The sequence below is a fragment of the Protomyctophum bolini genome (genome assembly GCF_963924005.1).
Source record: "Protomyctophum bolini genome assembly, chromosome: 3".
NCBI classification, from domain to species: domain Eukaryota; kingdom Metazoa; phylum Chordata; class Actinopteri; order Myctophiformes; family Myctophidae; genus Protomyctophum; species Protomyctophum bolini.
In genome coordinates, this window is record NC_137864.1 from 10,109,211 (window position 1) to 10,133,933 (window position 24,723).

The 24,723-nt window shown below is 40.7% G+C and overlaps 1 protein-coding gene across 2 annotated transcripts; it reads left to right on the forward strand.

The window, feature by feature from the left end:
- Positions 1–773: 773 nt before the first annotated feature.
- On the forward strand, positions 774–11,757 carry LOC308313012 (CD276 antigen-like). 2 transcript variants are annotated; one of them, XM_080759855.1, is made up of 9 exons: positions 774–844; positions 880–966; positions 3,460–3,543; positions 5,622–5,697; positions 5,825–6,169; positions 6,661–6,972; positions 8,182–8,313; positions 11,434–11,498; positions 11,627–11,757. In XM_080759855.1, exons 4-9 carry the CDS (start codon positions 5,637–5,639, stop codon positions 11,642–11,644), a joined length of 933 nt encoding a protein of 310 aa, XP_080615981.1. In that variant the 5' UTR covers positions 774–844; positions 880–966; positions 3,460–3,543; positions 5,622–5,636; the 3' UTR covers positions 11,645–11,757. The 2 variants fall into 2 exon arrangements, with proteins under 2 accessions (XP_080615981.1, XP_080615980.1); XM_080759854.1 differs by having other exon boundaries at positions 798–966.
- The last annotated feature ends 12,966 nt before the right edge of the window (positions 11,758–24,723 follow it).

The window sequence follows — 24,723 nt, forward strand, 5'->3', positions numbered from 1 at the left end:
ATATCAATCATACATTAATTGATTTATTGGCCCTATAAACAATTTTGCACACTCATTTCGTAATCATAGCCCGTTTTGGGCGCTCTATTGGCCTCCTGTTGGCGTGGGAACGAAATTGCTACACTTAACCTACATTCATAGCCTGCCCTACCTACACTTACAGTACAGAATCTACCACCACTGCAGTAGGCTAGGCTAGGCCTATGTCAAGATTGTTATACTGTCACACATCCCTGACCCTGACGGGCAGGGCAGGCTTTGTACATAGGCTACTATTCATTATTGATGGTATTTTTTTCGGTCGTTTTTACTCTGGCCTAGCAGAGTAAAAACGACCTGCATTTGTAACTTGAGAAGTATATAGGCCCTATATACTTCTCAAGTTACAAATGCAGGTTAGTGCGTGTGCGTGTGCGCGCAAGAGCTGCGCCAAAGCCCAAAGCGCCAAACAAAACAAACATGGTCTCTCTAGATTCCAGAATCCAGACCTCTGTTGTATATTAAAATACCATACAGGAGAGTAAATGTGCACGGCAGACAGACGACGAGATGATGTTCCGGAGAATGACCCAGTTACATGGTAGAGAGTGGGGGGAAAACCGGCCCAGATCTTTCTTTGTCTGGCATTTGGCTCTCGACCTATCACGATCTGACCACCGCCTTGGCTCTCAACCCCTAACGATGACCCCAGTTACTGATTTAACCAGCCAAACCAGGCATTTGTGTCCATGTGCATGCGTGTGTATGTCTGTGCAGTGTGCACATGGTATTTAGTGCTCTGGGGGGAACGCGTATGCCTACGGGACTACTCGAAAATGAAAGCGAAAGTATTCAGCTGCGGACGGTAAATAATCCATGTAAAACAGACAGGGATCTCAGACAGTTTCAGCTCAGAAGACCAGAGGAGAGGAGAAGACAGACCCTGAGACCCGGGACGGATCGCAGTGGATTGGCTGCCGCTTGATCGTAAGTCATGCACGATTTGTGCCATTGCCTCTTTTATTATAGGACTCAAGTAGTTATTGAACACTGTGCAACCGTGCACACCGTCGGATCAGCGACGGCGCCAGGGGGGGCTTTAGCACCCCTTGCTGGAGGCTCAGCCCCCCCTAAGCCCCCCCTGCCCACAAACCTAACTGTGAAGAAAAATATTCATGGAATAAATAAAATATATGAAAGACAGAATTGACTTACTTTTATATAAATCATTACTATAAAATCATACTTTTTATTTTTGGAATGCTGACTTTTAGTGCCGCTCCGTTCTAACGTTAAGACATGCTCCTGCCCAGCGCACAGTACAGTCAAACAGCCCCCTCCCTCCTGAGCCTTGGAAGCGGAGGGGGGAGTCCTCTCAGCCCGCAATGCTCACAGTCACATACGGCACGCTCAGTACAAGTCTGTCACTGTGACTTCTGTCCCCACGCTGTGTTCTTAACTTCTTTAACAGGTCGCTCGTATTTCTTTATGTAAGATAAATAATCCGATGAACACGGAGAGCCAAAGAGGACTTGTTGTTGCTGTTCCTCATGTTAGCGATAGCTGCTAAAGCTATCAACACTTCAACAGTAAACACAACCTTGCTAGGCTAGCAAGCTAACGTTGCAACAGGATCGTTGCGGTGTGTGTGTGTGTGTGTGTGTGTGTGTGTGCGTGCGTGCGTGCGTGCATGCGCGGGGGGATTCCGGATTTTTAAATAATAATAGTAGTTTGAGTATGCTGGCCATGATGCATTGAATATCTGAATAGAACATTAACTAGAGTTATAAATAAGGAATAGAAACCAAGATAATGTGGTTGACATCGTCCATAGTTACTATGTATAATAATAATAATATTATACATAGTAACTATGGATTATAAACCTATAATAATAATAGTTATTAAAATAATTATAGGCATAATAATATTATTATACATAGTAACTATGGATTATAAACCTAAAATAATAATAATAATTATAGGCATAATAATAAAAATAATAAACATTTTAAAAACAACGACAGCTTACAATGTTAAACCCTCAGAAATCGCCGTGGTTGAGTGGTATCGACTATCGAAATATCAATACTTTTCCAAATATATCGAAAGTAAATGTAAAATTAGGCAAAGTTCATTATAATTGATTAATTGGATGAAGGTGTTGCAGAATAGTTTAGAGTTCTCGGAAGAGAAGAGAAACTATGGCTGCTTAATTGTTTATTTAAGGACAATTAAAGTGCACACCTTTTTGCCTCCGTCAGCCTGTAACATTAATAGGGAATAAAGTTGAACTCAACCTTCTTTTCTGTCTCGACCTGAATCATTCTATTTGGAAATTAGCCGGTGACGGTGTCACAATAATGATTTGCATTGTTGTGTCACACTTATTATGTGTATTTACGTTATGTGGCCTATAAACAAGGACCACTGAATAATTGGAATGTCATTTGTCGTAGTATATATATTCATATTTTTTGACAAAATCCAGTAGCCCCTGCTAAAAAAAACCCAGCCCCCCCATAGCTCCTCCATGCACAAATGTCTGGAGCCGTCGCTGCGTCGGATACCCTCAGAAGCATGAGCTGCATGTTTTCTCATGTTTTGTGCACGCGCAGCGCAATATAGTTGACTTCACGCAAGTTCATGCAGACAGTGACCCCCAGGCTCCGATATTTTTTTCAGTAACCTACTAATATACAGTGTGTAAAGTAACTAAGTAGTGTACATTTACTGTACTGTAGTACCATTTTGAGGTATTCGTTCTTTAGGCTACTTGAGTATTTCCAATTAATTTCCAATACTTTACTTCTAAATCTGCTCTCACTACATTTCACTAGGCAAGCTATTGTAGCCTACTTTTACCCCACTATATTATTTGAAAGTGAAACCTTTAGTTACTAGTTACTTTTGTATTATTATTTAAAAATATGCATTAACCACTTCAGCCACTTCGGCCATTTGAAAATAGCCAATCGGTGATCACAATGTGTAACAGGATTGAGTTTATAGATCATACTTTAAGTTAAGTACATTTTTATATCAATACTTTTGTATTTTTACTTAAGTACATTTTTAATTCCGGACTTTTACTTGTAACGGATTACTTCTATCAGACTTTTCAACCTATCTCAATTGGTCCTCACTATGATAATAATAAAATACTACAATTGTTTTCTACTCTGTCTGTGTCTCATGGGAGGGCAGACTGAGTAGAAAAAACAACCATGCTGTTTTCATGCTCAGAATCACCCACCCAGGCACCCACACACATAGCGCCATAAGGGAGTAGGCCTACCACTCAAAAATTGTGATATTTTATCATGAACATTAATGAGGACCAATTATATGCAGATAGGTTGAAAAGTGGTGAAGTTGTCCTTTAATTTGAGATTTCTCTAACGCACTGGACAAAGCGCTAGTTATAAACCATAAGTGTGAAATTGAGAAAACTGAAATTTCTGTTTGTTGTTGTTTCAGCTCCCCATAATGTTTGGGTAATGGTTTTCTTCAAAGCTGAAGTGAAAGTTTAAGACGCAGAAGTGAAAGTTTAAAGGTATACGGGTAAGTGATGTTTTGGTTATCAATTTGAGTAAATCATGACCTACTATATAGAGTGTTTGTTCAGTAACAAGGGTTTGTCTCTCCAGCTCATTAATAAACAGAAAATGCATTTTTCAGGTAGGTGAGTAAGGTGACACAATTTCAGCCAATCAGGAGAGAGTAGCCATTTATCAGCTTAATTTTTATAGTATTCCAGTTCCAATTTTATCTGCCCATTTCTTTATTTACTGCCCATTTTCTGTCCATCACTTCCAATTTCACTTGTTAGTGTGGTTGCCCTAATAACAGGGCAACCAGACTATTGTTATTGTAAATGAGGATACTTTGCCGCACTACTCCTCCCACACTCGAGCCATATGTAAAATTGACCGGCTTCATTGGGAATCGTGTGCTTGTATTTTGCTAAGAGATCCGTTGTATAGTTTAAGGTGAGACACCCCAGGTGAAATCATGATTTTTTTTTTTTTTTTGCTATTTTGCTTCCTAAACATGTTTTCTTTCAAACTAAAGCAAAATACACGTTAAAAATACAGATTTAGATGTTTAGTTGGATAGTTTATTTTAGCCAATGACAGCTCGTTTTTCTGGGTGAAAAGCCACCATCTCTATTTTCATGATTGGTTGTTGGTAAAAAGGAAGTGACCATATTTGGATCAGACCACAGTCAGCTCGAGGTCCAGGCCTTTCCAATGATATATGCCATTATATGTTGTTGCCAAGGTTTGGATGAGATATTTTGTCTCAAAATAGTGGCTTCAAATAAAACGTTTTGGAATTTTACAATACAAATCTTTAAAGGCCGTTTTCTCAAAATGAGTTTTGCTCATACTTGGGACGAAGAATCTCCACTTCAGTTGAACTCACATACACCAAACGTTCCAGTTTTATTCATAACTATATTCCGCAGACATTTACACATGGATTTGTTGATATATCATTCACAGCCTGATTTACATCACATTTTATACCAAAAAAATGTGTCAACAAAATGAAATGATAATTTTGAACCTGGCTTTATCCGATCTTCAGATTTATCCCTAGTTTTTCCCTATAACTCTTGAACCGTAAGTCGTAAAATCAACTTTTCTTTTTCCATGGATTCCTTGGGTCACGATGCATCCACATACTGTATAGGCCACGCCCATTTTCATTGGGAAAACAATTCCTGCAAATTTGAATTTTCTCCTAAACACACTTTTGGCCTCCTCCTACAGATTTTGTCCAAATCTCACAAAAATCGGCTCACATATTCTCCGGACCTATCCGATCATATCTCACACCAGGGCTGCAGGGCTGAATAATTCAGGCTGCGGTAGTCAAGTCATACACCCAGCCAGGCCAACCTATCCATATACCCACACGCGTGTACGTATATACGATATTACCATTAACATTTCATATTCTACATTTTTGTTGCAACACTTAAAATACATACACGCACGCACACGTGTGGGGATTGAAAAACCATAAAACCTGGGTGATTTTTGTGAGATACACATGATCACAGGGGTGACGTGACATTGTAATTGGCTGGCAATATTAGTGGGAGGGGCCTATGTAAGCGACTGTGGCAAACACACTTTGCAATTTTGAAAAATTGCGACCTTCTGTATCCTGACTGTGTCTTTAACCTGATTGGATAAAATTGGTATCCCGACCTGAAAATGCATTTTCTGTTTAATAAAAAACTGGAGAGACTCCTGCTATTGAACAAACACTCTATCTATATAGCCTACTAGCAATGATTATTATCACCAAAAAAAGCTTTTTAACACTTATTTTAACCAGAGAAAACCACCTTTTAGTAGACACAGTATACACAGCAATGACCATTAGATCTTTTCCTGAACACGGAATGACGACACAATTCTTGGTTAAAACACACAATATACGTTCACTGACTGAGGAGGACTGAAGAGTGCATGGAGACCTGAGAGAATACAGTATGTATAGATAGTGGGTGGGCACTCGTTCGGCTAAATATGAGCTTCAAAATTGAGTGAGCACCAATGCCAATAGACTACCTGTGATGTCAAGGGAAGTGTGTGTTCTAAATATCTCTCTTTATTTTACTACAGGTCTCAGATCAGATCATGGCCTCTGTTGGAACATGCATGCTGTTTCTGGCCATCATCATCCATATCAGTGCAGGAAGTAAGACTTGTCCTGTCGACCTCCAGAATTCAGATCTGACATTTTAATGTTTGTTTTGGTTTGCATGCTGCTGTTACTTTACTGTAATTTTCTTCTTTCTTTCTTTTTTTTATATCTCACTCTACAGCCTTTGTAAAGGTAGACTGTACATCTGAAAACCTTGGTCAATATGGCCAGGATTCTGTCCTTAAATGTGACATCAATCCTACAGAAGAAGCATCAGATGCAATGATCACATATGTGAAATGGACGAAAACAGGGAATAAAAAAACATTAGTTGTTTTTGGCAAAGATCGTCCACCCACAAATGAATCACGTTTTCGGTTTTCTGCGGGAAACTTGACTGGCACAAGCAGCGATGTGTCCCTGTTGTTCAGCAACACTCAGATTAATGACAGTGGAGAGTATGAATGCACGGTGAAGACAGACAGTGGTTCAAAAGACACCATCAAAATCAACCTCACTGTCACAGGTGAGAGTTCTCTATTGACCATATATTCTTTCATTCATTTTGCTGTACTGGTGGGAGGGAATTTCTCCCGATCATCTGCTACATGTCTAAATTGTAAACTGCAGCTGCACTCCTCCATAGGACAATAGACCATAGTCTGGGGTCCTGGGGATTAGAAAATATCTTCTGGTCGGACAGGCATAGAATGCAAGAACTCCCCTTTCTTAGGAGTAGCCTGCCTCTGCCATCTGTAGTAGCTAGCTAGCAGTGTTAACTTTCTGTTTCACGATGGAATGCTTCTCCTTCATTCAACTTTGCCTGACAATCTGAAAATGTGTTATAATTTATATTTGGGTCTGAATACTCAGACTTTGAACTCATGTGAAGCAGTATGTATGACCAACCATAGTTGGATTAAGGTCCAACTACGCTATACTTTATGACCATGTTTACTGCACATCCTTGACTCTGGTTTTCTTCTTGTTAACATCACCATGTCTTTCTATTTGCAGCCAAATACAGTAAACCAATCGTAAGCTCCATCCCCGAGAGGGATATTCCATACAATACAGATGTGACCCTTGTTTGTAACTCTGAGGGTGGTTACCCAACGGGTAGAATTCGCTGGTTCGATCAGGAGAAAAATGAATGGACCAGCAGCTCTAAACTGAATGTTACAACGATGGATGATGGGCGCTTTAACCTCACCAGTAAACTGAGTTTGTTGAAGAGCTCTGTTTCCCCCCACTATGTATGTTCAGTGGAGAACGCCAGTAGAGGCGAGGATTGGCAGATGCAATTTGATCTTCCCTTCAAAGACACAAGTATGTTTTTCAACCATCTTTATACAGTACAGTTACAGTATAGACGAATTCAGAAACGGGTCTCATGGTCGCAGCTTACGTATTTCCTTTAGGCGGACTCGACATAGCTGCAGGGTTTAAACCCTCACCAGGCGCACCTCTTCTACTACAGTGAACGGTAGAGTGACTGATGTTAGTCTGCCTCAAACGTTAATCTTTTACCTGCTTTTTACTAACACTAACATTACAAAGATGCCCAGAACATCGAGATGAACCTGTTTAGTTTATGGCTGCTCCAACAGTAGTGGCAACATTAAAAAAAAAAAAAAACTGAATGTCAAAATATCCACCGCGGTGTCTGAGACCAGAGCCATTGAGTAACGGTTGAGACTAAGCAGTGAAAGGTCCTGAAAGATACATAACGACAGTCTTACCAAATACCCAATCTTTCAGTTTTATGAACACAAGGCTGCTGTACTTTATACCTCATACTTTAAATGCTTAGCTGCGACCATGAGACCCGTTTCTGAATTCGTCTATATCCCAGGACCAATGTTAATTTTGTAGACTAAAACTATGACCTTTGTTTTAGAGACAAAGATAATTCAACTGAAATAGCTGTTCCAACCCATCAGTTTGCCAGTTTAACCTTCTTAGATAAACCCCTAATGCCTATACAGTACCAGGTGGCAAGAGAATGTGTTTTTTCTTCTTGAACACCTTTTGATGATGAATGTTGTTGTCTCCTCAGACTAGAGAGCATGTTTGTTAGAATACAGTCATTACTCTGGTGGCATCCAAAAAAGTCCTAACAAAAAAGTGGATTACAAATGTCATATCAACTATAAATTAATGGATTGATTTAATCTATAGTATATTTACTATGGAGAGAATTACATTCAGCTTTAGAGGTCAAGTTGAAGTCTTCACAGACAACTGGTTTAGATGGATTACTCATGTCTCTAGACTACCATAAGACTTTTAATCTGTTTAACCTGTAGAAGTGGACTTGTTGCACTTGTTCGAGGTACTTATGTATAATGATCATCATTGTTTGTTTTTTTGTATTGTCTTAGTCTTTTTGTTTTCATGCATGTTTGATTAAAATTCAATAAAAAGTAAATAAAAAAGAAGAAGAATATAATCATTACAGATTTCTTTGTACAAATCAGTTTTGAACATTTTTGCCCAATGTGTCGATGGCTAATATCACGTAATTTATACTTTCAGGTGATCCAGTAATGGGTGATCCAGTAATGGGTGATGCTGTATCCAAAATAGTTGTTCCTGTTCTGGTTCTCATTGGCTTGTTGATTGTAGGACTCCTGCTGGCACTGCTGTTTAAGAGAAGGCGTTCTAATGGTAAGTATACAAACACATCTGTGTCTGGTTATCGATGTGTATTCAAGTGATGTGAAATGTATCTTCTTACTTTACTTTATTCGTTTATTTGGTCGGGACAGTGTATATTGATGAACATTACATTGAAAATGCAGTGTAAATATACCAGATTTAGCAAGATTTGCTCATTTCCATCTGCAGTCCCCAGGCATCAAACATCAAACAATACAAACAGGACTGACATACAGGACATAGCATACAAATACCTAGTACATTTCAAATGTAATAAGTCTAGTAAGAATAAGAAATAAGAAAATATTAAACTATTAGATAAAACTATTATTAGGGTAGGTTTACTCTAATAACACAGCATACAAAAGAAATACACCTTAAATAATCATGAATGGTTGCAGCTTTGGTTTTCAAGCAACCATTTTTTCAGATTGTATTTAAAAGAGGAAAATGTAGCACATTCCCTTATATGCAGAAGTCCATTCCATTTTACACAGCCCTGTACTGAGAGGACATTTTGGCCGAATGTTGTTTGCCGGTGCGGCACTTCGCAGTCTCCTCGAGTGGCACAGACCATGTAGGGACCCCAACCTGTTTGAAATTTTTAAAGTTATCAAAGCTAAAAAAATTGAGCCTCCGGAGGATGTTACAATGATGATATGAGCGGGGCTTCCTGTCAAACAACTTGAGCGCACTCTTTTAGAGCTGTTCTATGGGTTTGAGAGTAGTCAAACCTGTGCAAGACCAGTTTGTGAAACAGTATTCAATGTGTGATAGGATCATGCAGTGAAGATACGATCTGGCCGCTCCAACTGTCAGGAATGGTCTAATTTGTTTAAAAAAAAAAATAATTTTGAAGGTTGAATTTAATCGTATTAGTGACTTTCTTCACATGTTTTTTAAATGTTAGGGTTGAGTCTAAAATGACTCCGAGGTACTTGAACTCTGTGACAACACAACTGGTCTTTTGGAGAAGGCCATGCAGACTGTCTTTTTGGCATTCAAGAAAAGACATGAATCTATAAGCCAGTCTTGAATGCTTGTCAGGGCTACAGTTAGAATTATTGACACATCTGCATAGCTTTTACCATGCATCTTAAGACCTGAGGCCGATTCTACAAATCCTTCTAAATCAGCGGTTCTCAAACCTTTTCATGGCAAGGACCCCCACACTGATATGTATTTGGTTGCGGATCCCCATCAGAAATGTTTTGTGCCAGGGACCCCCAGAAGAGAGGATTTGTGAAATCAGGGGTTATACAACAGAATATCAAATCAGTGTAGCTAATGTTCCAAGGTGGCCTTAGGTGGGCATAATAGAGGGTATGCGCATGACATCATCATCATACCCGGAAGTTGAACGACTTTCTGGCCATGACAGCCCATGCAGTACATCCAAACAGAAAAGTCCTATCTGATTGCATTAAACAATGTTAAACAACTTGATTTGCCACTCACTTTATACATACGCAGACCCTCTATACTATATAGAAACAGTGAGCTACTTCTACCTAAACTAGAGCTTCAGCTTTGGATCAGCAAGATTAGATTAAGGAACTCACTTCAAACACGATTACTGATTCATCAGTTCTGACTCTGAGGTGTACAAGTTCGAGCAAAGACTAACACAGGGGTGATAATATCTATATTTGATCCAGTTTGTTGTTGTTGTGGGCTTAAAGATAAGAAGTATATACAATATCTTGAAACCTGAGACTAGTATCAGCAAACCTGTTGAACTACTGTGGTCCATGCACTTTAAATACAGCCATTTTGAACAGAGCAAAGGAAACATGCCCAGTATTGGGAAGTCACAAATGGTTTTCCTTGACGAGAGCTTTCTAGGTTTGAAGTTCCTCAGTAACATTGGCGGAATAAGCACACTTTAAAGGTGTGTCAGCGACTCAGCAAGCATCATAGCATTATGATTATAGCCGGATACACTATACAGTTCATCAGATTTCTTCAGAGACCCGATGTCTGCAGTCTGCAGCAAAAAGATACTGCTTGTTCATACTTGCAGAAGTGAAACCAAGACCACAAAACAAACAAGCTGCTGTTTCCATCCGAAGCTCGATCTAAGCATATTGAGCTACTGTCAGTGGTGTAGTCCAGGGGTTCTCAACATTTTGGGCCTTTTGGACCTCGTCTCGCATACATATAATTTAGATTCAAAACAAAAGTAGTAAGTATATTCTGAAAATGTGTAATTTTATGTTGTTATTTGTTATTGTGCTTCTGCTGAATTAGGCTTATAACCGAGTTTAAAAAAATAGGCCTATGCTATATGCTGTACCGAGGTTTTGGGAAAAAGTGTATTGGTATCACCACTTTTAGGCTTTAAGTTGTTTCTTTGCTATTCTTTGTTTGTTTGTTGGTTCGCAAGCGCCATTGTATCACCCTGACATATACAATGGTCCAATGGTGCATTATGCATTTGCCTTGGCAAATGCATAACCGGACCTAGCGTTGTCGCGATGCTGTAACTTCTCCGTAACCTCCTTGAGTGTCTCAAAAGGGGACTCGTACTTGGTGCAGTACTTGGTGAGGTATACTGGATCATGGCATGGCGGCTTGTGACCTGATCTCCATGTTGGCACACCGAACATAGGAAGGCATCTGTCTTCGTTGGGTAGTTATTCATCAGCGGATCATTTCGCGCTGGGATGTAGACGACATCGCCAGGGGCCCTTCCCCTCAATATATGACCATATTGTGACAGTCTCATGATAACCAGTGTGGTTGCCACGACACGAGACACACTTGCAACTGAACCAAGTTGGTTCAACACATGGATCTCCATATGTGGAGCTGACTATCATCACCTGGATCTCCATATATGAAGATCACGACACTGACCTCATCAAACCCTGGATAGCCATACATGATTTGACATACTAGATCTGCATATATGGAACTCTACATCTGACCTCACTGACACCAGATTAATAGTTTAACTCCTGCTCCTCAACTGTGCCATATTAAGAAGCTTTTGATCATCTTACTTACACCTTTATCTTTCTGTGCCGGGTGATTTCAAATATAAGGGGAAAGTACACATCTTCACTGTTGTTTTTAAGTTCTCAATTTGACAATCACAGTAATATACCAAACATTGATTTGTTACAGGTGGCCATACATCAACTGGCCATGTCTATGAGCTGACAAGAGGCCAAGATGACCAAGATGACCTGGTGAGCTTCTCATGTTTTTCTTGTGTTCCTATGGTGACTTATCATTGGACAGTTTTATAATCAAGTCAATCTTTATTAGTGAAACGCAAGCTGTGTAAGGTGAAATACATATTATATCTTTCTCATAGGTGAGAACGACAAGCTGAAGACATGAACAGGTTGGAGGAAGAGGGTTTTGAAGAGATAATGGACTCCTTTTTTGTTGGCGGTGCAGCACAAGTGAGAATTCAAGGCAGCAACACAGCACTCTTCCATGGGCTATAGACCGTAAGGCTATCAAGCAATATAGAACTGGGCATAACGGGCAACGGATAAGGGATCCCTTAGGCAATGTCATGTGGCATGGTGATTGCCCTGGTTTAATTACTGTAACACCCAAACCACACTTATGCATAATATAACGGGTAACGGAGGTGTTTTAGGCATTTAGGCAGGTAACCAAAATACCAACTTTAGTGGGGGAACACCCCTTCCCCACTGCTAAATCCCCAAATTGTGTATTTAGAAAGCTCAAACGAAAATGGAGCCCCATGCATTTTGTCGGCAGTTCCACAAAATGAACACTTCTTTGTTGGTCAGTATGGGTTTCTTTCTCACACTCCACATCAAGTTGTATGCTACCAGAACACTTTTATTTACTGAAAGATGGAGTGCCGTGAGTTTTGTATTTTTTCCAGTTTTTCATGTGTTTATGAGGTGAGAGTACTTCGTTTGACCCCTTGGTGTGGTTGTTATGTGCAATCCCTTTGTATTTAGGGTTCTTCCTGGAGGCTGAAACCTTGACAGTTAACGTGCCAATGAAAAAAACATTGATATAGTGACATCACAATATCAACCCCTCCTCTAACCTCCTCCCCCTTTATCATACAACAACAGCTGTTGGTACGGCTTCAGTTCAGGTGGATCACCACCCATCACCACCCACCAGGCAAACCAGGCATACTTAACTCTTTTTTTGCTGCTAGCTGGTAGCATAAATGTAGTTAAGAGGATCTGTTTCCTCCCAGGTGTAGTCCCATGCACACACTCACTGTAACCATTTGTTATTATTAGCATTAGCGCACAATGTTTACCTGTCGGTTCTCCATTTCACATCAGATTCACCTGATCATCACTGGTTTGTTTGTTTGGACATGTGAAAGTGAAATTGCATAACAGATGCATTTCATCCTGGTCACTTGAATATCCATTAACACTGAGAGTGCTCAATAGTGCCAAATAATCTACAGGGTAGATGAGGTCTTTGTAGAATATACTGTATGAACGCTATTCTTATTTACTTACTGGTCATCGAGAAGCATTGTTTACTGTAACATGCAATGCCTTCTAAACAAAACCAGTAGCCTATAATAGATGTGCTTTGGTAAATTTTATAGCAACACTGAGCAAAGGTTTCTGATTAATCAAACTTTAACAATGTGTACAAAGAAATCATTAACTTTTGACAAAAGAAAAACAGATAATGTTTGTGTATGCTCTGTATTTTAATCACTGTATTTTTATGTGTTCAATAATGTGAAATGTGATCTCCACAACTATACAGTTCCAATTTTGACATTCTGACTTCCTTTTTCTTGGTTTGATTGGGGAAATGTTTTGCTTATACATTCAGATAACTTAGACGTTTTTAGACTGGACCCATCCAGGACAGGCTTGACACGGCTCCTCGTGAGACTTGTCCCATTTTATAGTTTGAGATAAATTATGATTATGATTTGTGTACACGTATATAGGCAGCGCCATATATTACCTATGCTTAATTGCTCATGGTTGGTAACATGTTGGCAAGAACATAATGTTCATAACATAGATCAGAGGCAGAGCATATTGCACTACTCTATATACTGCCCTCTGGTGGGACGAGTTAGTTTAAAAAGGTGAGTATCAGATAACTTTAAGATATTAAAAACCCTAGGTGGTGTATGTTGGCAGCCCACTTTTTAATCGTGGTGCAGTGGAACTGTGCAAGCAACTTGTTTTGTGATGCAGAAGTCACCTTCCAGGCTTTATTGACAAATCCGAAATTTGTCAGATTGATTCTATTAGAATGCCCATTATCAGACATTCTGCTGTCAATGCTGCTGTTTTTGTAGATCTCTAGTGTAATTTGTAAAACAAATGGTATAAGCCAAGGCAAGGGTCTTCAACGTTTTTCAGGCCAAGGACCCCTATAAAGCTGAGAGAGATGAAGCACACTATATCTGTTGGATTCATGTTATAGTGTGTTTTCACTAAGACATTGTGTTTTCAGACATTTAACGTTGTAAACTTGACCTTTGGTTCGGTAGGCCTACTTGTTCTGCTCTTTTCCCCTGTATACCAAACCTGTTTGCCGAAAATATACAATCTACAAACTCAAAACAGACACGTGCTACTCTTGTGATCTGCTATTTTCGGCTAATGTTCCCCCCAGAATAGGGACGCGATGGTTCAAATGGCTAATGTAGACCTAAAAACAAAAAATAAATAAAGTCCTTGTCACACAAAGATTTCGCAGCCACGCTGTACTGTAGTATGAGGACCCAGCTGTAGCGTCCCCAGGGTATTTTTCTCTTTTTTGCCATATGTATTCATGGGCATGGCCAGCAGAGAGCAGTATAGCCTTTTGAATACGGTACTTGAATATTTCAGCTCAGCCGAAACAATACATGTTTAAATTAAGGATTAAGCTCAGGTGTTGTTTCTCTCCCTTGCATGCAGTTCGTTGGATACTGCACCGTGGGTAGCCTAGTGCTAGTCGGTCTGTAATCAGACATTTCAGTAGCCAAAACAAGTAGGCTAATCGTCGGGACTCGTGGCACACAAACAAATCCACGCGGTGGCCCACACGGTAAACTCGAACGACTGAAGCATAGCACAGATGGGGCCCTAGGCATGAACCATGCATGAATGATGTCATCACGGAATGCCCTATCAAATGCACAGCACTGCGTGTCGTGATCTCTATTAGGATTTGTGCGTAAAAGGCGCGTCGACGGGCTATCCACTCTATAGATCCGTGGCCGTGCCTCTTCTTGTGCGCTCATATCTACTTACGCACGCGTGTGGCCTGGAGAACTTCAGCACCTAAGTGCACACAGAGGTCAGAGTGCATCTTGATCTCGTAATCACACGGCAGAGCTTCTCTTCAATACTTGTATGTTCACAACACCAAGTGGCAAATATTACGCAGAAGCGGACCCGTGTCGTCAAGAGACTCACTTTTTGGGAAGGACGTCCACAGACATTGAAGGATTCTTTCGGGGAGGGGACCCAAACAAGAGACAACAAGATCACCGGATCATTCATCATAGAACTGACCAGATTATGAAGAAAACTGCGAATTCAGGTATGTTTGCACGCACGCACACACACACACACACACACACACACACACACACACACACACACACACACACAATTTTTGCATTAGAGAAAATGATCTAGCCCACTCTTACTCTTGTAGCTCTGGTCCATAATGCGACGCATTAGAGCTATGGACCAGAGCTAGCCGCCTAGTACTCTTGTAAGTACTGGAGTGTCTGCATCTAACCTCTCTCTCTGGCTCTCCCAGCCAATAAAGTTAACATCATCATTAACATCATTAAGCATCATTCTGCCCTCCCCAGCTTGCTCTTCTATATATGGATGCTGGTTTCTTCTGGATGCAGCACACTACACTATACCCTATGTGACACTACACTGTGTGTGTGTGTGTGTGTGTGTGTGTGTGTGTGTGTGTGTGTGTGTGTGTGTGTGTCATTAGGGAACATTCTTAGATAACTGAGTGATAACACAGCCACATGCTGTTTTCCTATGTTTTTATGTGTTGCATATGCTTCAATGATCTGTGCACTATACATTTGTGAATAATGCATTGTATTGTAGTGTATGCGTTTGTTGGGTATTTTAGTCCTATCTGTATGAGTGTGTTAAGCCTAATTTATTCTCAGTAGCAAAAAGTGTTGCTTTCAAAACAAGTAGTAGGAACTGATTTTCAAAGCTACAGGCTCAACTGTGGCTCTGTTTGGTCCCATCTGTGCTCCCCTTTACTCTTCAAACATTCCAGAACACAGGGCAGGCTCTTGGCACAAGATTTCTAATTCAAGGCTACACACAAATTGTGTAGCCCTGTAAGGGTAGGGTGTGTGAATATGGTGCTTTGTGTGTATGCATTAATTGCATTTGTAAGGGGAGGGGAGTATAGGTGCAAATCATTTTCAAAAACAGACACACAATTCAGTGTGTCGAAGGGAAATGTCCTGGAAAAAATATTTGGATATCTGCATATGTTTTTGGCTATTGAATTGGTACATTATACGGAATGTGTGACATAAGTCGTTTTTTGCCGAACAGGCTTGCGTGATTGCAGCCGTGACAAAAAGAACAGATCTACAAGATCTAAAGATCTAAAGCGTCTTTGGGTACTCAGAAAAGCGCTATATAAGTTTGAGATATTATTATTATTATTATTACAATCTCACAATGTAATAAATTGGCACATTTGGAATGACATTTTACCTATGCTTTATTTTTGCTACACTGTCTGTCTTTGGGCATTGGAGTAAGAGACTCATTATTGGGCAGAATGATTGTTATATGGGCCTGGAAATTGGGTTAAATATTCTGGAAAAGTTTTGGAAAATGTGTGGGAACCCTTTGCCACGGACAACACCAAGTCTTTGCCACAAAGTCAAAGTCGTACGATTAGTGACACACGTTACCACAGTGAAATTTGACCCATCTCTTGGAACGGTGAGCCACAGCGTGCACTGTGCTCGGGGATCGATCCCCCGACCTCCCAGTTTCAGGACGGACACTCTAACCACAAGGCCACTGTCTGGACGGACATGTTGATGACCCCTGGGTGGCCTAAAGGTTATAGTGTGCTGGAAGGTTGGGTGCTCGATCCTATCCTAGGAAAAAACTGGATAGGGTAGTAAAGGAGCAACACTCACCCCTCTCCCAATGCCTGCCGTTGCCCTTGAGCAAGGGCACGTAATCCCACCTGCTCCAGTAGAACTACTGTCTAGTTACACAGGGCATCTTCCAGGAAGGAATGTGTCTGAAGTAGGGTGTTGCTGAAAAAGAGCATTTGTGTTCAGCAAACCTGCCCAGGCAGTGCCTCAGTTATAAATGTTAGAGATTAACACTGGCAAGTCTTTCAGCAGTCTTTAAGTTCACTCTTTTGACCTCAAGGTGGCAAAATATAACCGTTATGTCAAAACATTGCACTGCTGCCGGAGAACTGGTATAATAAAGTCTGAACATGAATCAGTCTAGCAGCTGTTGGAGTGACCCGGGACTGTATACCACAAAATGCCTCATCAGTTTGATTCCCCACCAGCTGGACCATATTTTGCTGCATGTCACTCCCCTACTCTCCAATTTACAACTTGGTATGTTTCCTACTTTATATAGCATAAAAACTCTATTACACTATTTTCTAACTTTTTTTTGAAAGTGTGCATTAGATCTGTGTCCTAGCTATTATTTATCTGTGCATATATATTTCTCTCCAGTCCATTGGCGCAGCAGTTTAGAACCGGACGTGCTCATGTTGTTCTGTAGTTTCAGCTAATGTGACCTTGAATGAGTGCAGATTGCAGAAGACATCAGAGTGCATTTCTCTCGCTCTCTCTTCCTCCTACGCATGAGAGAGCCCAGTCAGCTGTATTATACACTGTTCTGGTTAGCTCATTTTAGAAAGAGGCTTGTCCTCAGCTTGAATGGGCTCTTTTGTGGTACACTACACAGTTGCTCGGGGTGGTGATGTGGACCTGTTGCCCTTTACATCTTTGTATCAGTGTTTTCAATGAAAAGTCATCGTTGAATACCTGATACTGACTCTACACATACACATAGTATTTGACTCCTTCTCCTCTCTCTTTTAGCCCAAGCTATAACTTTAATCCTCATGTAAACATTACAGTATAGGATCAGTTTGTTTGCTTTGACACTGCATGAATGAAATTTATTTAATCTGTGTTCATCATCATAGTCTGTGAACCCGGACGCCAGGGGGTCCCCAGCAAAATGAGTTAATATAGTATAAAAATCACACCAGTGTGAAGTGAGGGGCGCTCTTATCATCTTACAACATCAATTACAACATAATGTTTTTTTAAGCAACGGGTGCTAAAACATTAGATTTCTCTTGTCTATGGCGTTTTCTTAAACAAACATCGTTGAAAAACAAACATTAAAGCCATACATCTGTTTAACCACTTTTAGGTTGTTTTTGAAAATAGCTGATCTACAAGTTGTGAGCTTGTATTTCTAACAAAATATATTTTGTATGGGGTCCCATCTTTCCAGATGGGAGGCCGCTGCCAAGTACAGGGGTCCTTGGCTGTCCTTCAGCAGCTTTGACCCGGTGGATTTAGTCAACAATGGAAGCGTACACACACCAGCCCCCTCACTAAAATATTTTTGGATTTGGCAGTGATTTGAAAACAGTGGGTGGGTGCTAGACTCCTTCCTTCAGTAGGTTCAGGCCACTTTCACACTGTAGGTCTGGCTTATCTGTAAGAAGGATGAGAGAAAATATATCATTTTTTGATCCTAGTGGGAAAATCAGGTGTCATAGCAGCAGCAACAGTAGTAAGTGTGAAATATAGTATAGGTACAGGTAAGTACAATCAACAGTGAATAATATAGCATAATGTGAAATCTATTGACAATGACTCGCATCAGTCACAGAGTTATGTAGTGTACATCCCAGTAGTCCATGTGCAAGTGTGTCACAATCACTAATCGCAGAACTTGAAGAGAACATGGTAGTGAGTGAGTGAATTGATCAGGCAATATTTAGCTTGATGACAAAAATAACTGTCCAAGCTTTTCGGTGTGCTTCACTGGCAGTCCACCACACAAGCTCCTTGGTCCGATGTTGAGCTGCATGTGGTTGCTGTCACACCACCCTGCAAAGCTCTCCACCAGGGCTCTGCACCATGCCTCGTCGTCATCTTGTTGTCATCAAGCTTACAGCATCCGTTCTACAAAGCAAAACATTGCTTTGTAGGTCAAGGATGACTGGGTCCATGGATCACAGCATTATCACCCCACTTTGGTATTATCTCTGATTATGGGGTTAATAGGGATCTGGGGGAGACTGTTCAGTTGTTATAAAGGCAGTAGGGTCATCTGTCCTCCCACTTGCCACACTAGCATGTCCCATTGAAAACCAACAGATGAGGAGTGTCAATGGTGCTCTTTATTTCACTCCAACAATGGGCTCTTCAGTCGCAGCTGAGCTAGATTCCCTTCACTCTGAGTCATACGACTGGCTTGGCCTGCCACCTCTTTCACTTGCTCCCAGTGAGCTCTCTTAGCTCTCTTAGGAGATGAGCTATTCATCTGCAAGCTTCTACTGAATTTGCTTAACTACACAGTAAAATACAAAGTCTTAATGTAATCCTGAGAATGTACAAAATACAAATGGAGCCGTAAAGGTCCAACATGACAGATTCTCCACTGTGTAATAGTGTCAAGCAAGAAACTCTCCTGTTCAATTCACTTTACATGGAAACCCCTGCTTGAAAAAGCTTGAAGTATTACTCTTTTTTTCTTCTCAATCTTCTTATCTAAGCGCCCTGTGCAAAGCCTTACCTTCCCAATCGAAAGGGCTCTCAAATCCAGTATACTAGTTTATAAGAAGGTTATTCTTGAAGAAAATTACTTGACTTCTTTCTTCCTCAGATAAACGTTCTCTGCTCTGCTGTTATTCTAATCTTTTCCCTCGTTCCACAGCCTGTGACTCATGGTTTTATTATACCCAATTTATCTCCCCCTGCAGTTGAGATTTCTATCTGATTCATCTTAGCTGGCAGGCTTTGGAATGCTGACCTGCTGAACAATGTGTGTGTGTGTGTGTGTGTGTGGGGGGGAATTAAAAGATTTCAGTGCACTGTGCCTACACCTGTCGCGACCGCAGGTCGCGACATGTGTAGGCACAATGCAAGGAATAAATGCATTCGCCATGTATCCGAAGGAAGTCTGATCCAATCACTTTTAGATTTCTCCAGTTTAATCCTGAGTTTAAGTTTTTTAGTGTTCAAGATCTAATTTTAGGCATGTTTAAGCCTCGAGGAAAATCCGTGTTGAGGTTCTTAATCCACTGTTTTTCATTAAAACGTCTTTGTCCTACTGTCCAGTTAGGATTGTGTTGAAGTCCAGCGCATTTTAGAGCTCCAATGCCGTGCGCCATAAAATGTTGCACCAATCTTGTGGTTGTCTTTTTGGCATTGTTAATATTGTATCTGTGTCGTCCCAGCCTAGTACCTATTGTTTTACCTGTCTCTCCGACATATTGTAAACCACATTTTTCACATGTGATTAAATAAATGCAGTTGCTGGTTCTGGCTGTTATTTGTTGTTTAATCTCCAAGACGCGTTTTGTGGTTCTATTTTTTACTAATTGTTTGGGTTTGAAGTATTCTGGTCCCTGGCGTGCTGGTGTGTTGATTTCTTTTAGTTTGCTGTGTACTAGATAATCTTTAAGGTTTTTATTTTTTCTGTAGGCCGATATAATTTTATAATCTTTTAGAAGATCGTCTGTTCGGTTCTCAAAATTCCTTTTTATTCTGTTGTTGGCTAGTGTGCTCTGTGTTGAATAACTGGTTATCAGGGCCAATTTGGGGCCTGTATCTCGCACTTTTATTTCTAAGAAGGTTTTTTGGGCTTTCCGGAGGAAGGTCCTAGTGTATCCTCTTAGTCTGAGGGCATTAAATAGAGTTTTACAAGCTATTTTGAAATCACTTCTTTGCGTGCAAATCCTATGGAATCTTAGTAGTTGTGATTTGACTATTCCTGTGTAGGAGTGTGTCGGGTGGAATGACGTTTTGTGTAATAGGGCGTGAGTGTCCGTTTCTTTAAAGAATACTTTTAAGTCTAGTTTCCCATTTGTGTTAAAGTTTGGGCCCTTGAAGATTGTTACATCAAGAAAGTCAATCCTTTCTGTGTGTGTCACATATTTTATCGTTATGGATCTATGATGGCTATTTAAAACATCAATAAATTCCTGGAATTCTTCTTGGCTATGTTCCCATATTCCAAATATATCATCTAGAAATCTATAGTAATGTGTCGGTTTAAGTCTGCATTTTTCTAGTGCGGTCTGTTCCCATATGCTCATGTAAATGTTTGCATAAGATGGTGCAAATCTCTTTCCCATGGCCGTGCCTTTGATTTGTAAATAGAATTTGTTGTTAAAGGAAAAATCATTCTGGGTTAGATTTAAGTCTAGTAATTGGAGTATTTCCTCCTCTGGTCGACTTGTGTCTGGGTATTTACTAAAGACTTCTCTGACTGCTTGGAGTCCTGATTCTGTTTCAATGTTTGTGTAGAGGCTGTCTATATCTATTGAAAATAGAAGGGCCTCCTTTCCTACTTTAATAGCTTTAATTTTGTCCACAAAATCGTAAGTGTCTTTTATAAAACTGGGGTGTTTTATCGACAGTGGGTTCAGGAAATATTCAATAAACTCTGCTGTCTGATACGTCTCGCTGCCACAGTCCGACACAATTGGTCTCCCGGGTGGAATTTCATATGGTATTGTCCATGAATCCGGGCTTTTGTGTATTTTTGGTAAAAGATAAAATATCCTAGCCCGTGGGCTATCCTGTCCTATTAAGTATTGGTGTTGTTTGGCGTTTATGTGCCTTTTGTCCTTAAGACTGTTTATGATGGCTATGGCCTTCGTAGCTGTCTGCATGTAAATGGGTTGGTCTAATTGCCTATAATGGTCCTGATTGTTGAGCTGTCTCTCACCTTCTAAAAGGTATTGATGTCTATCCATAATGACTATGCAGGAGCCTTTGTCTGCTGGTTTGATAATGATTTGTTTGTTGTTGATTAGTTCCCTAAGTGCCCTGGTTTGTTCTATTGTGAGATTATCTTTTTCCTTAATGTGTCCTGGTATGCGTGTTACCGTATTCATGTCCTTCTGCATCAGTCGTTTAAGACTGCTTGGGATTAAATTCTCAGACGGTTCCCAGCTTGATTTTGGTCGAAAAGGCAGTATCTCCGTTCCTTGGTCCATTCCAAAGTGTGTAGCTAGTTTCAATCTGCGGTGATACTGAGAAAGGTCTTTCTTTAACCTGTTGGTTTGTTGTTTATAGATATCCAGTGTCGGGACAAAGGAAAGTCCCTTTTCCAGCAGTTCGGTCTGGTGTTGATCTGGCTGGAAGTAATGGGACAGATTAATTATGTTTGACTTGCCCCCCCTCCTTTCTGGGTTTATGGGGTCTATAAGTTTAAACTAGTAAGCCAATTTACAAGCATTGCTTTGCCTGTCTCTGTTGTCCAATGTACGTTATCAGGAACCACTTTAAACTCCCTGTCATCCAATTTAGGGAGGTAATTATAGGTAATAATATTGCGATTTAGCTCTCTCATGTTATCCTTATCCTTTATTGAGAAATTAGTTGAGTAGTTGACTAAAGGGACATGGATACTTGCAGTTGGGAATGCGTTCTGTGCTGCTGCGATGGCCTCTCTCAATGCCCTCTGCGCTTGTTTTGGAGCGTGGCCTCTCTCGTTTATCCCAACCGACAGGATGCAATAGGCTACAGTGGTGTTGCTCGGTATCCTCTCTAGTAGGGCCTTCGTATGTTGGAAGCCCATTCCTGGGTAGCAATCCACTTGCAGATCTGGTCGTGTCGATTCATCTTAGCTGGCAGGCTTTGGAATGCTGACCTGCTGAACAATGTGTGTGTGTGTGTGTGTGTGGGGGGGGGGGGGGGGGGGGGGGGGTCAAGCCCTCCAGACCCACGCATCATACCATATGACATCATCAGGCATCGTGCCAGAGTTCAACTATGACTAGAGATGGCTCCATGTCACAATGATGGGGATGAGGATGACGAAGGCAATGACGGTGGGTTAACGATTCATTATGCTTTCCCGGGCCGGTTGTAATGGGTTAAACTTTAACCCATTACAACCGGCCTGGGAAAGCATAATGAGTAATTTTAGTTTTTTTTTGCAAAAGTGACTCTTCTTTTTAACATATCTGATTTTTTTCAAAATCTTGAAAGTGTGAGAACTACTGATTTAAAAGCCATTTGTAGAATCGGCCTAAGGGCTTAACAAATCTCTCTGTGGAACAGCATGAGAAAGACACCAGGCCGTGTGTTACTTATGCCTCCTGTGAAGAGCAGTGGTTCATGAACGATTTCACCCAACGTTTATCAAACGAACACCTGAGTGAAAGGATTGGCACGCAGGAGCATTGTTGCTGTTGTGCACAGTACCTCATCGAAGCATGTTGTAATCATGCAACTGTAGATTGCATCACAATGAAGATGACATTCTGTTTGTTGGAGAAAGGTGTGATTTGTTTTCTCTTTGCTTTATTCATTCTTTACTCCTGTTAGCGGCGGGGCTCGCTCTAATCGTGGCAATGTTGGTTGGTCTGTTTCAAACCAATGTTATATCTCAAAAATGACATGTTGAATTGCCATGGAATATGCTGTGCATCTTCATGCACAGGTTGTAATGATTTTGATGACCCAATGGGCTTTCTTCTACCGCCACCCGTCAGGCGCGTAGCGTGGATTAAATTATTGACTGGGCAAAATAGAATTGCAGGGGGGCGGTCAGCGCAACTCCGATGATAGGTGTGAATGGTTTTGCCGAATTGCTAATGGGGACCATTGAAAACAAAGGCAGCTTAAGCTAAGAACGTAACAGTGGAATATCTATATAATGAAACAATACATATAAACTAGACATATATACTATACTATGCTATACATATGTACTATGAAGTGCTATGACTATATACAATGCAATTGTGCTGTCTACATAACATGCTATGTAAGTCTGTATCAAATGCTATCTAAGTCTACAAAAAGGGTGATAGGCAGGGATGCCAATGTAGGCTCAATGTAGGCTATCTCTTGCTGTTTTTCTGCTCCCCTCTTTGCGAAGTTAGACTGGGCCAGCTCAAAACTAACTGGGCCACGCCCCGGGTGGCCCAATGGGCCCTACACCGGTGCCACCCATATAGCCCTCAAATCAAGTTCTCAGTTTCAATCCGAGCTTCATGCAAATTGGTTGGGTGACTTCCGTCGGGCAAAAAATAAATAAATAATTATATTAAATCTTTCGCTTGAGTCTTAATATGATTACAAGTGCAACCACTGAGTGAGCTTCTTGGGCAGGGCTCGGGCGTCAACTCACTGAGATCGCTTCAGCTCAGGTTTTTAATTTCAGGCCCATTGAGAACTCTAATCTCAATCTCTAAATTCCACACACAATATATCTCAAAATCTAAACTTTGGCTTTCCAACAATTAGGTCACAAAAACTATCAAAAACTACTATTTATTACCTACCATACCTACTATAGTACCGATTGCAGAGCTTTTAGGCTCTTATTCTTGTTAACCACATATTTTGAAGATTTTTTGAAAATTCTTTGCTTATAATGACATGCACAACACAGGAATGCGAGGTTAAAAGTGGTTATTTGATCGATTTTTATTATATCTAACTTATTTGCGTTGCAGTATCTGGTAGTTGAACCCTTGAAGTTAGTCAAGTTTATAATGTGGATATGTAATGGACTAATCCTTCAGCACGCAGAAGATAGTCTTCTCATCGACTAATGATAACCTTCAAATAACATAACATTCTAATGATGAGTTAGCAATTGCATTGCATAAGGCCCCCAATATCATTGCATGCAAAATACAGAATAAATTTCACACTCCGTGATCTTGCAGTTATCTGGGTTTTGCTCTGTGGCCACAGATCACCACAGATCTCATCTGTCAGGAACTCTGTATTTCATTTCTGAACTCTCATATTGTCGCTGTTGGGCTAAACCTTGTAACTCCATATTCATAATTTTATGTTAAACTAAACTAAATGAATATCCCTTTGTCTTACAATAGCATTCATAGAGCTTGTGACTGAATAGTAACTACCTTGGAGCATTGGAACAACACTGGTTCATTCCCTGAAAAGTAACAGTTTTGGAAACAAGGTTTCCGCTCGACAGCGATATGTTTGTGCATTAGGGCACTGTGTGTGTGTGTGTGTGTGTGTGTGTGCGTGTGTGTGTGTGCGTGCGTGCGCGCAGTCTGGATGAGGACTGTGGATTTAGACATCAGGAGCCTGGCATGCTGATTACAGAGGTCTGAAGCCACTAGGAACCACAGGAACTTTCCTCTCTCTCTCTCCCCCTCTCTCCCTCTCTCTCTTCCTCTCCTCTTTTCTCTCTCTCCATCAGTTCGGCC